General features: G+C 44.3%; 2 protein-coding genes across 2 annotated transcripts in view; both read right to left on the bottom strand.

Moving 5' to 3' along the window:
• The window catches only part of LOC309564445 (uncharacterized protein), a 382799-nt gene that overhangs the window by 8443 nt on the left and 351762 nt on the right, over window positions 1-22594 (bottom strand). The window contains 1 exon segment of the mRNA XM_082269075.1: window positions 4838-5438. Coding sequence (XP_082125201.1) covers window positions 4838-5438 — 601 coding nt within the window.
• The window catches only part of LOC309562642 (uncharacterized protein), a 124256-nt gene continuing 119430 nt past the window's right edge, over window positions 17769-22594 (bottom strand). The window contains exon 5 of the mRNA XM_082266913.1: window positions 17769-19598. Within this exon, the coding sequence (XP_082123039.1) occupies window positions 18022-19598 (1577 nt within the window). The 3' untranslated portion in view covers window positions 17769-18021. The remainder of the gene's footprint in view (window positions 19599-22594) is intronic.

The following is a 22594-nucleotide window of genomic DNA, read 5'->3' as shown; positions in this document are numbered from 1 at the left end:
TTTACAGGTGGAGGCCACTGACATTTTTTCCCATGTCATCTTTTCTGAATGTTTGTCACTAGTGTTGCATTTGCTGGGGTCAGTGTCACTACTGGTAGCATGAGGCCATACCTGGACCTTATAGAGGTTGCACAGGCAGTCCAACTCCTCCAGGTTGGCACATCAATACGTCCCATTGCCAGAAGGTTTGCTGTGTCTCCCAGCACAGTCTCAAGAGCATGGAGGAGATTCCAGGAGACAGGCAGTTACTCTAGGAGAGCTGGACAGGGCCGTAGAAGGTAATTAACCCATCAGCAGGACCGGTATCTGCTCCTTTGTACAAGGAGGAACAGGATGAGCACTGCCAGAGCCCTACAAAATGACCTCCAGCAGGACACTGGTGTGAATGTCTCTGACCAAACAATCAGAAACAGACTTCATGAGGTGGCCTGAGGGCCCGTCCTTTAGTGGGCCCTGTGTTCACTGCCTAGCACTGTGGAGCTCAATTGGCATTTGTCAGACCCTACGCTGGTGCAGTGGGTCCTGAGTTCCTCCTGGTGCACGACAATGCCCGGGCTCATATGACGAGAGTATGCAGCCAGTTCCTGGAGGATGAAGGAATTGATACCAATGAATGACCCCCACGCTCGCTTGATCTAAATCCAATAGAACACCTCTGGGACATTATGTTTCGGTTCATCCAACGCCTCCAGGTTGCACCTCAGTCTGTTCAGGAGCTCAGTGATGCCCTGGTCCAGATCTTGGAGAAAATACCCCAGGACACCATCCGTCGTCTCATTAGGAGCATGCCCCGACGTTGACAGGCATTCATACAAGCACGTGGGGGCCACACAATCCTCCGAGGACCATTCTGAGTTGCTGCAATGAAATTTCAGCAAAATGGAGCTCTTCCCCCATCCCCAATAGAGAGCTCTTCAACGAAACCCTGACCCCCTCACTACAAAAGCTCATCCCTCTTTAGTATAAAGCTCCCCTTCCTGTTCCAACACTACTGGGCACCAGTGCACAAAGCAAGGTCCATAAAGACATGGAAGAGCGACACCTTCAAGAGTTCCCTTCACTGGACATAAGGGGCCAAGCCCAACCCCCGAAAAACAACCCTACACAATAATCCCTCCTCCACCAAATGATTTGGACCAGTGCACAAAGCAAGGTCCATAAAGACATGGATGAGCGAGTTCGGGGTGGAGGAACTTGGCTGGCCTGCACACAGTCGTGACCCCAACTTTGGGATGAATTTGAACGGAGACTGGGAGCCAGGCCTTATCATCCAATATCAGTGCCTGACCTCACAAATTGCGCTTCTGAAAGAATGGTGAAACATTCCCATAGACACACTCCTAAACCTTGTGGACAGCCTTCCCAGAAGAGTTGAAGCTGTTATAGCTGCAAAGGGTGGGCCAACTCAATATTGAACCCTACGGACTAAGACTGGGATGCCATTAAATCTCGTGTGCGTGTATAGGCAGGCGTCCCAATACTTTGGTAATATAGTGTGTATGTGGTGTCGCTGCCACCATCAGGAGCAGGAGAATTTTTTTGGGGGTTTTTCTGGTAGTAACGTAAAATGTAAAGCTACTTTTAAAATTTTTTTTTTTTTTTTACTATTTTGGTCCAGTTTTCCTTTGATAATAATAATAAAAAAAAAAAAAAGCTTAATTAAAAAGCCTATCTAAGTAAATGTCCTTGAAAGTTTCCAGGACGTTACGCTTTGTGGTCAAACTGACCCTTAGAGCAAGTCTGTTTGAAGTAACCAATTGTGCCTTATCTTAACCTTTAGAACAAGTCTGATGTAATGCCAATTATAACTACGCCTTATTTTAATTAGCTCATATGTAATTACGTAACTTGAAGCACGTAATGGTAAACTGCTATTCTTGTATCAATTCTATGTATAATCTCCTGGAAAGGGACTTCCCCTTTTACTTCCTCTATAAAACGTTCTTTACTGTCTGAATAAGGCCGTGCATTCTGTGACATCGTACCTGCCGTCTCTGTGTCTCATGGAGTGCTCCCAGATATCTGAAGGAACTTTGATGCCTATGGCCATGCGAGTCTGAATTATTGCCAACAATATCCATTTCCATTTACCACCAAATAAAAGCCTAACTTTTCCTGGAAAAAAAAAAAAACGCAGTATAATCCACCTGGATGCATAAAGTAGTTGTGACGATATGTACAGTTTTACGAACACACGTCAAAGTTGCAAAATTGGGCTTAGGCATTAGGATTTGTTTTACCTTTAGGCGCGAAGGAGTTATCATAGCGATTTCCTATGACTCCCAGCTCCATCTAGTGGCCATAATGAGGTATCTTTCCTAAACGACCTACCTTAGTCAATAAAATTCCACATTATGGCCACTAGATGGAGCCAATGATCATAGGAAATCACTTAAGGAAATAAAATACGACCAAAATTTGTCAACGCACGTCACGTTTGGTCAAGACTTTCTTTATTTAAACTTGACCTATAAATGTTTGTTACATATAGTTAGTCTGGTTGGAAAACGATACAAGTCCATCTAGTTCAACCAATACTGAGTGTGATTGTGCTCTATGTTATGAATAAAGAGTAATAGATACCTACATCCCAAAATTATACCAATTTTTGTATTACCAATTCCTGCATAGGGAAATTGGTGATTGTGGGCTATAGGGTGGGACTTTTAACGGTATCATACCCAAATTTATGTAGCTACACATTTGTATTTTATAAAAAATAATTTTTTAATTATATTGTTTAAAAAGACATTCAATCAAACACATTAACACTGGGACATACACAACAAATTAAATATACAAAAACCGTGGTGACAATTTTGAGACATATGGAGTCCTCTTGCATAGTTAACCACTTTACCACCGGAGGATTTTCCTGCTGTACGTCCAGGCCACTTTTTGCGATTCGGCACTGTGCGAATTTAACTGACAATTGCGCGGTCATGCAACGCCGTACCCAAACGAAATTTACGTCCTTTTTTTCCCACAAACAGAGCTTTCTTTTGGTGGTATTTGATCACCTCTGCGCTTTTCCTTTTTTGCGATATTAATAAAAAAATGCGACAATTTTGAAAAAATAACAATATTTTTCTACTTTGACAGTTAAAAAATATCCAATCTATTCAATTTTTGTCATATATTTAGGCCAAAATCTATTTAGCTACATGTCTTTGACAAAAAAATTCTCAATGAGCGTATTTTTAACCGCTTTAAGACTGGAAGATTTTACCCCATTCCTGACCAGGCCATATTTTGCGATTCGGCACTGCGTTATTTTAACGGACAATTGAGCGGTCGTGCGACGCTGTACCCAAAAAGTCCTTTTTTTTCCCCACAAATAGAGCTTTCTTTTGGTGGTATTTGATCACCTGTGTGATTTTTACTTTTTGCGCTATAAACAAAAAAAGAGCGACAATTTTGGAAAAATAACAATATTTTTCACATTTTTTTTATATGAAATTCCCCCCCCCAAAAAAATGTAAAAACCAAAATTTTTTAACATTTGAGGCCAATTTGTTTTCTGCTACATATTTTTGGTAAAAAAAAAAAAATTGCAATAAGCGTATTTTGATTGGTTTGCGCAAAAGTTATCGCAACTACTAACTACGGGAAATTTATGTCATTTTTATTGTTTTTTTTAACTAGTAATGGCGGCGATCTACGATTTTTTTTTGCGGGACTGCGACATTGCGGCGGACAGATCGGACCCTTGACTGACATTTTTGACACTTTTGGGGGTACCAGTGACATTACTGCAGTAATCAGTGCTATAAATATGCACTGTTACTGTAAAAATTACACTGGCAGGGAAGGGGTTAACTTTTATTGGTGATCAAGGGGTTAATATATGCCTGGTGCTTACTAACGTATGTGGGGGGAGGGGACTGTATGACACAGGGACAGATCGCAGGTTCAGCTATGCTGAATCCTGTAATTGGTCCCTGCCTGTCACATAGGAGATCTGCCCGCTTTGTTTACACAAGCGGGCGGACCTCCACACTCGATCCCCGACGATCGGGGAAGAGCAGCGGTGATCACCGCCTCTCCTCCCCTGGCCCGACTCCCGCTGTGACTGAATACAGCGGGAGCGAGTCTCCGGCGGCGCGCGCGCGCCGCCCACAAGGTGAGGATTCCAGCGAGGTAGGTCTACATCGCTGGACGATAACTAACCACTTTGCCGCACAAGTCAACGTGAGCGGTCGGCAAGTGGTTAAAGGCTTTTCTTAAAAGAGTTCTAGTGTAACCCCTAGCTAGGAGTCTATCTCGCAACGCATTAGCCTGATGCTGGAAATTAATGTCCCAGTGTTAATGTGTTTGATTGAATGTCTTTTTAAACAATATAATTACAAAATTATTTTTTATAAAATACAAATGTGTAGTTACATAAATTTGGGTATGATACCTCTAGCCCACAACCACCAATTTCCTTATGCAGGAATTGGTAATACAAGAATTAGTTCAACCAATAGAAAAAAAAAAAGCTTACATCACAAAATTTACCAACGAAAGGTAAGGACTCCATTTTTATTTTTCTCCTGCTATCAATGGCCAACATGGGACAACACTTCATCCATGTCTTTGGTGATTTGGTGATGTCTTTGGTGATCTCTGATCTCCTTATGAAGCTTTTCTTACATGATGAAGATCAGCCATGGAGTATATCTCAGGTGTATATCAGAGTGTGCTTCTTCCCCACATGTCCACCAACATAGAAGACATTTCCCGCACTCAAGGCACTAATACACCTCCAGGGTTGTGTGGGACCACTGATGTACAGGAAGACCAGACTTCAGTGAGGAACATTTCCCTCACTCAGGACAGGAATACGGCTTCTCACCAGTGTGCGATCTCTGATGTCTGGAAAGATGGGACTTCCGTGAAAAACATTTCCCGCACTCAGGACAGGAATACGGCTTCTCACCCTTGTGAGATTTCTGATGTCTGTAAAGATGGGGATTGTGTGCAAAACATTTCCCGCACTCAGGACAGGAATACGGCTTCTCACCAGTGTGCGATCTCTGATGACTGGAAAGAGCGGACTTCTCTGAAAAACATTTCCCGCACTCAGGACAGGAATACGGCTTTTCCCCCGTGTGAGATCTCTGATGCATGTTAAGATGGAACTTCCGTGCAAAACATTTCCCGCACTCAGGACAGGAATACGGCTTCTCACCTGTGTGCAATGTCTGATGCATGTAAAGACTGGACTTTTCTGAAAAACATTTCCCACACTCAAGACAGGAATACGGTTTTTCCCCTGTGTGAGACCTTTGATGTTTGACAAGGTTTGATTTTACTACAAAGCATTTTCCGCACTCAGAACAGGAGTACGGCTTCTCGCCCGTGTGCAATCTCTGATGACTGTAATAAGAGGACTTGTTTGAAAAACATTTCCCGCACTCAGAACAGGAATACGGCTTTTCCCCTGTGTGAGACCTCTGATGTATGGAAAGATTGAGTTTCTGTGAAAAAAATTTCCCGCACTCAGGACAGGAATATGGCTTATCCCCCAGGTGGGATCTCAGATGCCTGTTAAGATTGGACTTGTCTGAAAAACATTTCCCGCACTCAGGACAGGAATGTGGCTTCTCACTTGTGTGAGATCTTTTATGCACATTATAATCAGATTTCAAATGGAAACACTTCCCGCACTCAGTACAGGAAAACTTCTTATCTGTTGGAAGGACGACACTGTCGCTCACAGTCTGAGGTTCCTCAAGATAAGAGGAATAAGATGGTCCGGCACCGTCCCTCACAGTCTGAGGTTCCTCAGGATAAGAGGAATACGATGGTCCGGCACCGTCCCTCACAGTCTGAGGCTCCTCAGGATAAGAGGAATACGATGGTCCGGCACAGTCCCTCACAGTCTGAGGTTCCTCAGGATAAGAGGAATACGATGGTCCGGCACCGTCCCTCACAGTCTGAGGTTCCTCAGGATAAGAGGAATACGATGGTCCGGCACAGTCCCTCACAGTCTTAGGTTCCTCAGGATAAGAGGAATACGATGGTCCGGCACTGTCCCTCACAGTCTGAGGTTCCTCAGGGTAAGAGGAATACGATGGTCCGGCACCGTCCCTCACAGTCTGAGGTTCCTCAGGGTAAGAGGAATACAATGGTTCATCTACACTGTGTGGTGCCGGATGGACATTTGAGGTAGCCGGGTTTTTTCCTGGACTATACTGTGTGATGTCCTCATCTTCTACTTTACAGTCTGGAGACAAAGTGAGACAATCCTCTGAGGGTTTCCTCATCTCCCGTCCATGTACTAAAATAGAAATACAAAGATTATTATTAGACATCAGCAGATTGGTTCCCCTAAACCAAGACTCCGCCTACATCAGGCAGCTTTTTCTCTGAGGATCTTACAATTCCACCCTCAAGGTAAGCAGTAAATGGGTCCTCTGATCTCCTACCAGTTCATTTCTTTATTCATGGACCTTAGTCAGAGAGTGAGGAAACAACGAGAACTGTCTTTTATAGGAGTGACAGTGATGAGCGGATTATAGGACGAGTGTCCCCTCCCCCTCTATCACTCATTGTCATCTTCCCAACACAAGAAGTCCCGCACTTTCCTTATTTTGTCCTTGTCCATGATTTAGTCATATTATGTGTATATATAGCAGTGGGTAGAGGGGAGAGAGCAGAAGTCAGGACTATGTAATGTACAACATAAAGTATATAGTACAGGGGTCAGGAGTATGTAATGTACAATATAGAGTATATAGTGCAGGGGTCAGGAGTATGTAATGTACATCATAGAGTATACAGTGCAGGAGTCAGGACTGTGTCATATACAACATAGAGTATATAGTTCAGGGGTCAGGAGTGTGTCATGTACAACATAGAGTATATAGTTCAGGGGTCAGGAGTGTCTCATGTACAACATAGAGTATATAGTGCAGGGGTCAGGACTCATAATATTGGTATTCAGTAATCAGTAGAAGGCTAAATATTTACTGGAGACAAGTTGCAGAGGTCCCACACCGCTGCCTCCCATCTCCTGAGACTGCACTCAGTGACTTGGGTGTGAGACTATACAGACATATCCCTCCACCCGGCACAGCCAGCAGACAAGAGAGCAAGGAACCCCGGGAGAATGGTTCTGTCAGAGATCTTAGGCATGATTCAGAAGACCCGGGCACATGCCTCAGGTGCCTATATTGACTATGGTAAAAATCAACATTTTGTTGAACCCCGGAATCTGACCGGGGTATTACAGGCTGATATCACCCAGCCCCACCCTACTCAGGACCAATCAGTGAGCAGTATGGTTGAAGGAATGTATTTAGTGTTAATGACCCACCTGTGCTGATCTCTGTAGGAGTGTCCTCCTCTATAAATGTCCCCGTTATTCCATCCTCCTCCATAGACTGCTGATCATTCCTCACATATATCTCTTCTTCTTCTTCTTCTGCTTTAATCTCAACTTTACAATCTCTCAGGTTTCCACTCTGAATATATAATAAAAATGACATCAATGGTAACAATGCAGATAATGTACAGATCCTAATGATACTATCAGTGATTGTTCCTCATCTACCTGATGATGGTGAGGGATGGTGTGATCTTCCTGTGTGGAATCCCGGGAATACAGAGGACGGGGACATCTCTCTGGTGGGTTCCTGGTATTAGGTGGTTCCATCATGTCCTTGTGTCCTTCTGAAAACTCCTTCATTACTCCATACTCCTCATCCTCCTCTTTAAATTCTTTTTTAACGATAATATTATAATCCCAGAGGTTTCCAACCTGAATATATAGAAAAATATTAATTGTAACAAACAAGCTTGTACTGTATATATATATATATATATATATATATATATATCATAACTACCAATAATTGCTACTCATCTACCTGATGATGGTGAGGGATGGAGTGATCCTCCTGTGTGGAATCCCGGGAATACAGAGGACGGGGACATCTCTCTGGTGGGTTCCCATTACTGGATCCATCTGTAGGAAACACACACACTGACTGAATACATTGTTTCTATGTGTTTATCAGATGATGGGGGATCTAGGTGGATCCTCCGTACTGCTCCCTCCTTTACAATAAAGTCTCCTCTTACCCGGTGATGTGAGGGGCGGCTGATTCTCCATCATGACGTCCTTGTAGAGATCCTTGTGTCCTTCTAAATACTCCCACTCCTCCATGGAGAAATAGACAGTGACATCCTGACACCTTATAGGAACCTGACACACACAATGATACAGTCACCATCCAGACACATCCCTTGTCTGTTACTGGATAATGTCCCAGAATTCCCAGCACCGTTCACCTCTCCGGTCAGCAACTCCATCATCTTTTTGGTGACTTCAAGAATCTTCCGCATGTTGTTTTTCCCAGGTTTTAGGGAGTGAAATAGAGGGATTGTGATGGTTACCTGGTCACCAGACTTTACAGGAGGAAAACTCTGAAAGAACAAGGGTAATATTACAAGACCCTCCCAGAACCCTCCTCACCTCTCTGGTCAGGTCTGTATTTTATTAATAGAGGTAAGAATGATGTCATGTGACCTCCCAGAATCCTCCTCACCTCTCCGGTCAGGTCTGTATTTTATTAATAGAGGTAAGAATGATGTCATGTGACCTCCCAGAATCCTCCTCACCTCTCCGGTAAGGTCTGTATTTTATTAATAGAGGTAAGAGTGATGTCATGGGACCTCCCAGAATCCTCCTCACCTCTCCGGTCAGCAGGTAGATGATCTCCAGTGTGAAGTTTAGTATTTTCTCAGTCATGTGACTCCAGTTCTCCATCTTCATTGGTGCCGTTATTTGATCTATACAGGTCTCCATGTTGACAGATAACTTTGGTAAAAAAAAAAAAGAACTATTTGGATGTGTTTGATTGAGGTAATAGGAGGCTTGTTGTACATTTAGGAACTTAGAGATCAGACTAGAATTTGCTACATATTCCAGGTTCCTGGACCATTTTGGCCTTCCGAAATTCCCGTCTCTGTTGAGTTTGTTTTGTTTCTGAACTGGTTTTACTTATCTTTCCATCTAGAGGATGGGTGAATTAGGAAATCAATCAGCCTTACACCTCCAGATTAATATGTAAAACATTTGTTTTCCAACAGTCCTCCGCTCTCCACTCTAAGCCCCCGGTTCCAAAATGCGTCCAGCTCCCGGGCACCGCACCGGGGGCTTAGAGTGGAGAGCGGAGGACAGGTCGGTTGGAAAACGGGTGTTTTACTTATTATTTCTGGAGGTGTAAGGCTGATTGATTTCCTAGTTCACCCATTGTTGGACCTGGCTACTGAAGGTTCTCACCTGTTGGCTGATTAGATTTACGGATGTTCTCATATACCATCCAGGAGATGCAAGGTTGGGTGATCCTTCAAATCACCCACTGCTGTATTTGACCATTGATGGTCCATACCTGTCAGTGTGTGGTGGAGGCTCTATCTCACTATTGTGCAGTTTTCAACACCTGGGTGGAAGTTCCTGCTCAAAAACCTCTTGACCTATCTTCTTGCATGCTGGACTCTGATGAACATTTTAATACTATTGTGCTTCACTTTAACTAGCGTCGTTTGTGTATATAAGAAATGTAATAATATTAGAAAATGTAACAAGAATACTCAACTATAGATACTTGACCAAGGAGTCACATCCGTTTCGAATGGGGCATGGCACAGATGATCAAAATCAGGGACGTGCATTTAAGCAGTCCAAATTTTAGCTGTAGTATGTACAGGAGGCTCTGGTATGATTTGACCAATTGCAACTGTTTGGGGAGTGGCATCACCTTTTAAAGGAGCTATCCCATCCTGTTCAGTTTACAATGACATTTCTATAGCATTGGGTCAACTAAGGCAACCAGACTTATAATTCATTCCTAGATATTGTGAGTCAATAATACTAAGGTAATATAAAATTTCCCCATCAAAATGAATGGGCTGCCAAAAACGGAACACGCAGAAATGCACGGGAACACACACATATTTTTCCTCCCTCCAACACCAGTAATGGGACATATTCTTCATGGCAGGTTGGGGAATGTTTACCGGCCAGCAATATACACTCACCGGACACTTTATTGGGTACACCTGTTCAATTGCTTGGTAACACAAATTGCTAACCAGTCAATCACATGGCAGCAACTCAATTCATTTAGGCATCTAGACATCAAATAAAAACTACAGCGTTCAGAACAGAGGAAACATCAGGTGAATGGAAACGTCCATCAGTTGCACAGGCTGCGGTGATCTCTCCAAACACCATGGGATACAATATCATGCAAAAGGACAGCAGGCAACTCTGTAAATCTTCCAATTCTTTACTGTCACGCCTCCGTGAGTAAAAAGAAAAGGTGTCTTACGCGTTTCGGCGACGAGCCTTGATCACAACACTAGATGCATTTAGGCATCTAGACATGGTGGAGATGACATGCTGAAGTTCAAACAGAGCATCAGAATGGGGACGAAAGGGGATTTAGGTGACTCTGAATGTGGCATGGATGTTGGTGGCAGACGGGCCGGTCTGAGTATTTCTGGGACTTTCACACAACCATCTCTCGGGTTGACAGGGAATGGTGGGAAAAAGAGGAAAAAAATCCAGTGAGCGGCAGTTGTGTGGAGGAAAATGCCTAGATGAGTTCAGAGGAGAATGGGCAGACTATAGAAAGGCAACAGTAACTCAAATAACCACTCGTTACATCCAAGGTATGCAGAAAACCATCTCTGAATGCACGACACTTCAAACTTTGAAGCAGATGGGCTACACCAGCAGAAGATCACACCGGGTGTCACTCCTGTCAGCTTAGAACAGGAAACTGAGGCTACAATTGGCACAGAATCACCAAAATTGGGCAATAGAAGATTGGAAAAACGTTGCCTGGTCTGATGAGTCTCGATTTTAGCTGTGACATTCAGATGGTAGGGTCAGAATTTGGTGTAAACACGAAAGCATGGATCCATCCTGCCTTGTATCAATGGTTCAGGTTGGTGGTGTAATGGTGTGGAGGAGGGAGGTAATGGTTTAGGCTGGTGTTGTAATGGTGTGGAGGAGGAGGGGGGAGGTAACGGTTTAGGCTGGTGGTGGTGTAATGGTGTGGGGGTCTTGGCACACTTTGGACCCCTTAGTACCAATTGAATATTGTTTAGATGCCGCGGCCTACCTGAGTATTGTTGCTGACCATGTCCATCCCTTTATGACTACAGTGTCCCCATCTTCTAATGGCTCCTTCCAGCAGGATAATGCACCATGTCACAAAGCTCCAATCATCTCATCACTGGTTTCTTCAAAATGACAATGAGATCACTGTCCTCCACACTCACCACATCTCATCCAATAGAGCACCTTTGGGATGTGGTGGAACGGGATATTCGTATCATGGATGTGCAGCCGGCAAATCTGCAGCAACTGCGTAATGCTATCATGTCACTATGGACCAAAATCTCTGAGGAACGTTTCCAACACCTTGTTGTATCTATGCCACCAAGAATGAAGGCAAAAGGGGGTCCAACCCCGTACTAGGAAGGTGTACCTAATAGAGTGGCCGGCGAGTGTAAGAGGCTCTATGCTCCTGACCCCCGTACCCCATCATTGTGTTGGCCCATTGGCTGCCTGTGTAGTGTAATATTTGCCCTTTGTAGGCCATGTATGGTCAGGATGGACATTGTCTTCTCTATTTATAGTCAGTGCTGTTTGATTAGAGGAACATATTATTAGAATTTATCTCCAAAATGAAGAGAATGTTCCGGCCCCGTAAGTGGGGAAATGTTCTGACCCCGAAGGGATTCATCAACGTTTCAACAATATATATATATGTGTGTATCATCATCTGCTGGAGATAAAAGACGTCACAGTGACTATGAAGGAAGATGACGGACATGACGGTGGGGGGGTTACTGGGTTTAAATAGAAAATAAGATCTTATTACCTCCTCCTGCCACTTCCAGCAATGTCTCCTCTCTACTTCCTCCCGACTCACCTCTGACCTAGAACTTCCTGTCTGTACCTGACATCACTTCCTGTCTGGTAGACTTTAGCTCAATACCTTGTGGAGATTCATAGGAACTGCAGCCCTCCGAGAAACGTCTCGTAATTTGATCACGGCCTTGTGCTGTGCCTGTATGTACTACACTGCTCCAAAGAATTCAAGGAACACTTTCTTATTAGAGTATAGCATCATGTCAATTAAACTCCTGTGATATTGATCTGGTCAGTTAAGTAGCAGAGGGGGTTGTTAATCAGTTTCAGCTGCTTTGGTGGTAATTAAATTAACAACGGGTGCACTAGATGGGCAACGAGACAACCTCCGAAACAGGAATGGTTTTACAGGTGGAGGCCACTGAAATTTTTTTCTGTACTCATCTTTTCTGACTGTTTGTCACTAGTTTTGCATTTGGCTAGGGTCCGTGTCACTACTGGTAGCATGAGGAGATACCTGGACACTATAGAGGTTGCACAGGCAGTCCAACTCCTCCAGGTTGGCACATCAATACGTCCCATTGCCAGAAGGTTTGCTGTGTCTCCCAGCACAGTCTCAGGAGCATGGGGGAGATTCCAGGAGACAGGCAGTTACTCTAGGAGAGCTGGACAGAGCCATAGAAGGTCCTTAACCCATCAGCAGAACCGGTATCTGCTCCTTTGTGCAAGAGGAACAGGATGAGCACTGCCAGAGCCCTACAAAATGACCTCCAGCAGGACACTGGTGTGATTGTCTCTGACTAAACAATCAGAAACAGACTTCATGAGGTGGCCTGAGGGCCCGTCCTTTAGTGGGCCCTGTGTTCACTGCCCAGCACTGTGGAGCTCAATTGGCATTTTTCAAACCCCACTCTGTGCAATGGGTCCTGAGTTCCTTCTGTGCACGGCAATGCCCAGGCTCATGTGACGAGAGAATGCAGCCAGTTCCTGGAGGATGAAGGAATTGATACCAATGAATGACCCCCACGCTCGCTTGATCTAAATCCAGTAGAACAACTCTGGGACATTATGTTTCGGTTCATCCAACACCGCGAGGTTGCACCTCAGTCTGTTCAGGAGCTCAGTGATGCCCTAGTCCAGATCTGGTAGGAAATACCCCAGGACACCATCCGTCGTCTCATTAGAAGCATGCCCCAATATTGACAGGCATGCATACAAGCACGTGGGGGCCATACAATCCACAAAACGAAACCCTTACCCCCCTTACTACAAAGCTCATCCCTCTTTAGTATAAAGCTCCCCTTCCTACCACCCCTCCAAGACAGTGCTCCCCCTCCCTTTCTTCACAGTACACAAAGTTCCCCCCAAGTGCAGAGCTACTTTTTCCTTCCTCCCCCGGTACACAGTCGTCGTTCCCCCCCCCCCCCCCCAGTATGCAGAGCTCCCCCACCCCAAATACAGCACCCCCTCCTTCCTATCCCCCAGGAAACAGAACCTTCACTCCCCCACAGTACACAGAGCTCCCCACCCCACAAGCACTAAGCTTACCTCTTTTTCCTTTGCCCCCAGTACACAGAGCTCCCCCTCCTCCCACCCCCAATACATAGACCTCCACCCAGTACACAGAGCTCCCTCTACCTACTCTTCTCTGGGACACAGAGATACCCTTTCTTCTACCACCCTTCCCAGTACACAGAGCTCCTCACCCCCCAAATACAGTGCTCTCCCCTCACAGAGCTCCCCCTCTTGCAACCCTTCAGTACAAAGAGCTCCTTCCAGTACACAGAGCATCCCCCCCAGCATGCAGAGCCCTTTAAAGTATAGAGCTCCTCCTTCTCTCCCCCATACACAGTGCCCCCCACTTCCCATCCTCCAGTACACAGAGCATCCCCCAGTATGCAGAGCCCCTCTAAGTTTGGAGCTCCCTCATCCTTCTTCTCCCCGAGTACACAGTGCCCCCCCCCCCACTTCCCATCCCCAGTATGCAGAGCTCCCACCTCCAAATACAGCACCCCCACCTTCCTCTCCCCCAGTACACAGAGCCTTCACTCCCCCAAAGTACACAGAGTTCCCCATCCCCGAGTACAAAGCTTCCCCTTTCTTCCTTCCCCCCCCCCCAGTACACAGAGCTCACCCTCCTCCTATCCCCAATACATACAGCTCCACCTAGTACACAGAGCTCCCTCTACCGACTCTCATCCAGGACACAGAGCTATCCCCCCCCCTTCCTAGTACACAGAGCTCCTCATCCCCTAAGTACAGTGCTCTCCCCTCAAAGAGCTCCCCTTCTTCCCACTCTCCAGTAAAAAGAGCTCCTCCCAGTACACAGAGCATCCCCCCTCTAAGTATCATGCCCCCTCCTTTTTCTCCCCCCATTACACAGTGCTCCCCCACTTCCCACCCTCCAGTACCTAGAGCACCCCCCCCCCCAGTATGCAGGTGCCTTCTCAGTATAGTGCTCCCTCCTCTCCCCCAGTACACAGGGCCCCCCCCATTCTCCAAGTACAAAGCTTTCCCCTTCTTCCTTTTCCCCCAGTACATAGAGCTCCCCCTCCTCCCATCTCCAGTACACAGAGCTCCCTCTACCTACTCTCCTCTAGGACACAGAGCTACCCCCCCCCCCACCAAGTACAGTGCTCTGCTTTAGGGTAAAATAGTGTGGCACAACCTTTAGAGGGCCACTGGATTTTGGGTCCCCCTATTCCTTCACAGCCAGGCAACACACATTTTCCAAATTGCATTCAGACACAGAAACCAGTCCTTGAGCTCGTTTTCATTTTTTATTGAGGGAATATAACTTGGATAGGGATGAGGGGGTTACATCATCCCCACCCCCATAGGCCCAAAACTGAATTCAACAACAACTTGGAGGACAACTTCTCTATGTACACTGGCAGCAAAAATGAATTCTAGACTGTACTCCCTCCGGAATAATGTCAGTCCTTAACAGTTAAGTAACAACTATCTTCTGGCAGGACCTCTATGTCCCTTTGGTAGAAATAGCAAAGCATTTGTTTTCCCCCGAAAGAAAACTTTTCCGCAGCAGTTCCTATGGGCAACAGCATTGTTTGTACAGTCTTTAACCCCAGCCGTTGTTGGACAACTAGGAGACAATTGTATTCCAAGAGCACAGTCATTAACCCAAGCCACTGTAAGGGCAATTGAGAAACACGTGTAATCCACATACACCATGTTACTAAAAGTATTGGGACGCCTGCCTTTACCTTTCCCAGTCTTAGTCCATAAGGTTCCATATTGAGTTGGCCCACCCTTTGCAGCCATAACAGCTTCAACTCTTCTGGGAAGGCCGTCCACAAGGTTTAGGAGTGTGTCTATGGGAATGTTTGACCTTTCTTTCAGAAGCGCATTGGTGAGGTTAGGATGAGAAGGCCTGGCTCGCAGTCTCCACTCAAATTCCTTACACAAAGACCTTGCTTTGTGCACTGGTGTGCAGTCATGTTGGAACAGGAAGGGGCCATCCCCAAACTCTTCCCACAAAGTTGGGAGCATGAAATTGTCCAAAATGTCTTGGTATGCTGACGCCTTAGGAGTTCCCTTCACTCAAATTCATCCCAAAGGTGTTCTATCAGGTTGAGGTCATGACTCTGTGCAGGCCAGTCAAGTTCCTTCATCCCAAACTCGCTCATCCATGTCTTTATGGACCTTGCTTTGTGCACTGGTCCAAATCATTTGGTGGAGGGGGATTATGGTGTGGGGTAGTTTTTCAGGGGTTGGGCTTGGCCCCTTAGTTCCAGTGAAGGGAACTTTTAAGGCGTCAGCATACCAAGACATTTTGGACAATTTCATGCTCCCAACTTTGTGGGAACAGTTGGGGGATGGCCCCTTCCTGTTCCAACATGACTGCACACCAGTGCACAAAGCAAAGTCCATAAAGACATGGAAGAGCAATGCCTTCAAGCGTTCCCTTCACTGGAACTAAGGGGCCAAGCCCAACCCCTGAAAAACAACCCTACACAATAATCCCTCCTCCACCAAATGATTTGGACCAGTGCACAAAGCAAGGTCCATAAAGACATGGATGAGCGAGTTTGGGGTGGAGGAACTTGGCTGGCCTGCACGCAGTCGTGACCCCAACTTTGGGATGAATTTGAACGGAGACTGGGAGCCAGGCCTTCTCATCCAATATCAGTGCCTGACCTCACAAATTGCGCTTCTGAAAGAATGGTAAACATTCCCATAGACACACTCCTAAATCTTGTGGACGGCCTTCCCAGAAGAGTTGAAGCTGTTATAGCTGCAAAGGGTGGGCCAACTCAATATTGAACCCTACAGACTAAGACTGGGATGCCTCTAAAGCTCATGTGCGTGTATAGGCAGGCGTCCCATTACTTTTGGTAATATCGTGTGTATGTGGTGTCGCTGCAACCATAAGGAGCAGGAGAATTTTTTGGGGGGTTTTTCTGGTAGTAACGTGAAATATAAAGCTACATTTAAAATTTTTTTTTTTTTACTATTTTGGTCCACTATTCCTTTGATAATAATAATAATAAAAAAATAATAAATCAGGAGATATCTGAAGGAATAATCTGTCCTCCATTTTGTTCTTTCAACTCCATCTTATTACTAAAACCCTAGACTCAGCTTAATTAAAAAGCCTATCTAAGTAAATGTCCTTGAAAATTTCCAGGACGTTACGCTAGGTGGTGAAACTGATAATGTGATCAAGCTCTTACATGATCTTGTGTGCCTTTATATTCTTTGTGAATTTTTAACGTGAGTTTCTTTGCACCCAAGCTAGTGTCGGCTAGTTCTTGGGTGCAATTCTCTGCTATAATACCTGGTTCCAGAGTGGTGGAAGCTGTATCTTGGCAGATGGACCCATGCTGGATGGTCTATCACAAGTATGAAGGAATATTTATCTTCCATTATGTTCTTTCAACTCCATCTTATTCTAAAACCCTAGACTCAGCTTAATTAAAAAGCCTATCTAAGTAAATGTCCTTGAAAATTTCCAGGAAGTTACACTTTGTGGTCAAACTGACCCTTAGAGCAAGTCTGTTTGAAGTAACAAATTATGCCTTATCGTAACCCTTAGAACAAGTCTGATGTAATGCCAATTATAAACTATGCCTTATTTTATTTAGCTCATATGTAAGTACGTGACTTGAAGCGAGTAATGGTAAACTGCTATTCTTGTATCAATTCTATGTATAATCTCCTGGAAAGGGACTTCCCCTTCTACTTTCTCTATAAAACGTTATTTACTGTCTGAATAAAGCTGAGCATTCTGTGACATCGTACCTGCCGTCTCTGTGTCTCATTGAGTGCTCCGAGATATCTGAAGGAACTCAGATGCCTAGGGCCATGCGAGTCTGAATTATTGCCAACAATATCCATTTACCACCAAATAAAAGCCTAACTTTTCCTGAAAAAAAAAAAAAAAAACGCAGTTTAATCCACCTGGATGCACAAAGTAGTTGTGACGATATGTACAGTTTTACGAACACACGTCAAAGTTGCAAAATTGGGCTTAGGCATAAGGATTTGTTTTACCTTTAGGCGCAAAGGAGTTATCATAGTGATTTCCTATGACTCCCAGCTCCATCTAGTGGCCATAATGAGATATCTTTCCTAAACGACCTACCTTAGTCAATAAAATTCCACATTATGGCCACTAGATGGAGCCAATGATCATAGGAAATCACTTAGGGAAATAAAATACGACTAAAATTTGTCAACGCACGTCACGTTCGGTCAAGACTTTTTTTTATTTAAACTTGACCTATAATTGTTTGTTACATATAGTTAGTTAGTCTGGTTGGAAAACGATACAAGTCCATCTAGTTCAACCAATAGAAAAAAGAAAAAGCTTACATCACAAAATTTACCAACGAAAGGTAAGGACTCCATTTTTATTTTTATTCTGCTATCAATGGCCAACACGGGACAACACTTCATCCATGTCTTTGGTGATCTCTGATCTCCTTATGAAGTGTTTCTTACATGATGAAGATCAGCCATGGAGTATATCTGAGGTGTATATCAGGGTGTGCTTCTTTCCCACATGTCCAGCAACATTTATATAGAAGACATTTCCCGCACTCAAGGCACTAATACACCTCCAGGGTTGTGTGGGACCCCCGATGTACAGGAAGACAGGACTTCAGTTAGGAACAAATCCCTCACTCAGGACAGGAACGTGGCTTCTCCCCCGTGTGAGATCTCTGATGTTTGTAAAGATGTGATTTACTTGAAAAACATTTCCTGCACTCAGGACAAGAATACGGCTTCTCACCCGTGTGCAACCTCTGATGTCTGTCAAGATACGACTTCACTGAAAAACATTTCCCGCACTCTGGACAGGAATATGGCTTCTCGCCCGTGTGCAACCTGTGATGTCTGTTAAGATGTGACTTAAGTGAAAAACATTTCCCGCACTCAAGACAGGAATACGGTTTCTCACCTGTGTGCAACTTCTGATGCCTGTCAAGATGCGACTTAACTGAAAAGCATGTCCCACACTCAAGACAGGAATAGGGCCTCTCACCCGTGTGCGATTTCTGATGATAGGAAAGACTGGACCTACTTGAAAAAGATTTTTCGCACTCAGGACAGGAATATGGCTTCTCCCCCGTGTGCAATCTCTGATGATTATAAAGGCTGGACTTATCTGAAAAACATTTTCCGCACTCAGAACAGAAAAATGGCTTTTCCCTCATGTGCGATCTCTGATGTCTGTAAACATGTGACTTGGTTGAAAAACATTTTCCGCACTCAGGACAAGAATATGGTTTCTCACCCGTGTGCGATCTCTGATGTAAAGAGAGATGTGACTTAACTGTAAAACATTTCCCACACTCAGAACAGGGGAAGGGATACTCCCCTGTGTGCAGTCTTTGATGACTATAAAGACTGGACTTATCTGAAAAACATTTCCCACACTCAGAACAGGAATGTGGCTTTTCCCCCGTGTGATATCTCTGATGTCTGTAAAGATTGGTCTTATCTAAAAAACATTTCCCGCACTGGGGGCAGGAATATGGCTTCTCACCCCTGTGATATTTCTGATGTCTGTTATGAGAAGACTTGTCTGAAAAACATTTTCCGCACTCAGGACATGAATATGGTTTCTCTCCCATGTGAGATCTCTGATGTATGACAAGACGTGCTTTCTTTACAAAACATTTCCCGCACTCAGAACAGGAATATGGCTTTTCTCCTGTGTGAGATCTCTGATGTGTGACAAGATCTGATTTTTGTACAAAACATCTCCCGCACTCAGAACAGGAATGTGGCTTCTCACCTGTATGAGACTTTTTATGAACATTAAGACCAGACCTAAAACGGAATCGCTTTCCGCACTCAGTACAGGAAAACTTCTTATCGGTTGGAAGGACGGCACCTTCCCTCACAGTCTGAGGTTCCTCAGGATAAGAGGAATACGATGGTCCAGCACCGTCCCTCACAGTCTGAGGTTCCCCAGGATAAGAGGAATACGATGGTCCGGCACCGTCCCTCACAGTCTGAGGTTCCCCAGGATAAGAGGAATACGATGGTCCGGCACCGTCCCTCACAGTCTGAGGTTCCTCAGGATAAGAGGAATACGATGGTCCATCTACACTGTGTGGTGCCGGATGGACATTTGAGGTAGCCGGGTTTTCTCCTGGACTATACTGTGTGATGTCCTCATCTTCTACTTTACAGTCTGGAGACAAAGTGAGACAATCCTCTGAGGTTTTCCTCATCTCCCGTCCATCTACTAAAATAGAAATACAAAGATTATTACTAGACATCAGCAGATTGGTTCCCCTAAACCAGGACTCCGCCCACATCAGGCAGCTTTGTCTCTGAGGATCTTACAATTCCCCCCTCAAGGTAACTAGTAAATGGGTCCTCTGATCTCCTACCAGTTCATTTCTTTATTCATGGACCTTAGTCAGAGAGTGAGGAAACAACGAGAACTGTCTTTTATAGGAGTGACAGTGATGAGGGGATTATAGGACGAGTGTCCCCTCCCCCTCTATCACTCATTGTCATCTTCCCAACACAAGAAGTCCTGTACTTCCTTATTTAGTCTATGATTTAGTCATGAATAACAGCGGGGCTGAGCCCCACCAGAGGTTAAAGAGTAAGGATGGGGGGGAGAACAACCAAGATGAAGACTGGACTGATCCTGAAGACCACCATCATTGGGTTACTGACTCCTCCCTCATTATCACTTTCTGTTTAAGGTTCCATAGTTGGAGGATGTTATCACATTATTATCACCATGTAAAAGTCTGTCCTCCAATCAGATCATCAGATATAAAGAGAGAATGGCAAAGTTAGAGATCCTTCTATATCCAGGCAAGGGTAAGAAGACCCAAGACACATGCCGCTGGTGCCTAGGTTGAGCAATGCCTATGGTGGAAATCAAGATTTTGCTGCCAGCTGAACCCCAGAATCTCCATAAATCCAGTCTAGAGACATAAATTGTGTCTGCAGCACAGAGAAGGAAGATTATTCGAGAGAAATACAGGAATACAGGATGGGGAACACAGCCCAGAAAAGTGACCAGTGTATTACAGACTGATATCACCCAGACCCCACCCTACTCTTGGCCAATCAGTGAGCAGTATGGGTGGAGGAATGTATTTAGTGTTAATGACCCACCTGTGCTGATCTCTGTAGGAGTGTCCTCCTCTATAAATCTCCCAGTTATTCCAGCCTCCTCCATAGACTGCTGATCATCCCTCACATACGTCTCTTCTTCTGCTTTAACCTCAAACTCTAAATCGATGGGATCTCCACTCTACATCAAGAAAATGAGAGAGAATATCATCTGTAAAATATAAGCTTTATTATTGTGACAGCACATAAAAAATCCACATATTGTCTCTGTAAGTGTTTGCTATAGATTCAACCTTGTAACAGCGAGGGATGGTGTGACCTTCCTGTGTGGAATCCCGGCAATGCAGAGGACGGGGACATCTCTCTGCTGGATTTTTGTTACTAGGCACCTCCATTATATCCTTGTGTCCTTCTGAAAACTTCTCCATCACTCCATACTCCTCATCCTCCTCTTTAAACTCTTCTTTGACAACAATATTATCATCCCCGATGTTTAAACTCTGCAATATATTATAAAACATTTATTGTAACACACATTCTTGTGTTGTAAATCATAACTACTGGTAATTGTTCATAATCTACCTGATGATGGTGAGGGATGGTGTGACCTTCCTGTGTGGAATCCCGGGAATACAGAGGACGGGGACATCTCTCTGGTGGGTTTCTGTAGCTGGATGACTCCACCATGGTGTCCTGGTACAGATCTTTGTGTCCTTTTGGAAACTCTGACTCGTTCATCGTCTCATCCTCACCATCCTCCTCTTTTATCTCTTCTTTAACACCAACTTTGGAATCTCTCAGATTTCCACTCTTAATATATAATAGAAATGACATCAATGGTAACAATGCAGATAATGTACAGATCCTAATGATACTATCAGTGATTGTTCCTCATCTACCTGATGATGGTGGGGGATGGTGTGACCTTCTTGTGTGGATTCCTGGGAATACAGAGGACGGGGACATCTCTCTGGTGGGTTTCTGTTACTTGATAGCTCCATCATATCCTTGTGTCCATCTGAAAGCTCCTTCATTACACCATATTCCTTGTCCTCTTGCTTGTACTCTTCTTTAATAACACAAATTATATTCCTCGAGGTTTCCACTCTGAATATATAATAAAACATTTATTGTAACAAACATGCTTGAGTATAAATCATAACTATTCATAATTGTTCCTCACCTACCTGATGATGGTGAGGGATGGTGTGACCTTCTTGTGTGGAATCCCGGGAATACGGAGGACGGGGACATCTCTCTGGTGGGTTTATGTTACTTGATTGCTCTGTCATGATGTCCTTGTGTCCTTCAGAACGCTGCTTCATTACTCCATACTCCTCATCCTCTTCTTAATACTCTTCTTTACCAACAATTATGTAATCTCCGAGGTTTCCACTCTGAATATATAATAAAAAATTAATTGTAACAAAAATGCTTGTGTATAAATCCTATAGGTGACTGTTACCCATGTACCTGAGCATGGTGAGGGGAATATCTGAGACTGGGATCAATATGCGATAAAATCTGTTTTAAGGACATTTTTTTTTACAAATGACGTGTTTCCCTCTTTCTTCCTAATTGAATCTTCTAAAATAAAGACATAAATATTCCGATCCTCGCTAAATAACCCCCCCCCCCCCCCATACTAATACAAGTCGTATAATACATTAGTGTAAACTGATGAGGTGAGAATGTGATTTGGTGGGAAAGGTTACACACCTCAAAAATGAGGGAAATGTTTTGGCCCCGTAAAAGTTCTAGGTTTCAACACTATATATGTGCGTATCATCATCTGCTGAGATAAAAGACGTCACAGTGACTATAGAGGACGAGGATGGAACATGACGGGGGCTTACAGGGTGGAAACAGAAAAAAATATTTCTAGGATTGTAAGCTCTAACGAGCAGGGCCCTCTGATTCCTCCTGTATTGAATTGTATTGTAACTGTATTGTCCACACTCATGTTATAAAGTGCTGAGCAAACTGTTGGTGCTATATAAATCCTGTATATTAATAATAATATTAATAATATCTTATTACCTTCTTTGCTGCCAGTTCCAACAATGTCTCCTCTCTACTTCCTCCCAACTCACCTCTTACCCGGAACTTCCTGTCTGTATGTGACATCTCTTCCTGTCTTCCATA

This window comes from Pelophylax lessonae, assembly GCF_965119305.1.
Source record: "Pelophylax lessonae genome assembly, chromosome: 9".
Classification (NCBI taxonomy): domain Eukaryota; kingdom Metazoa; phylum Chordata; class Amphibia; order Anura; family Ranidae; genus Pelophylax; species Pelophylax lessonae.
Note: the sequence above shows the minus strand (reverse complement) of the source record. Positions and strands in the feature narration are given on the sequence as shown.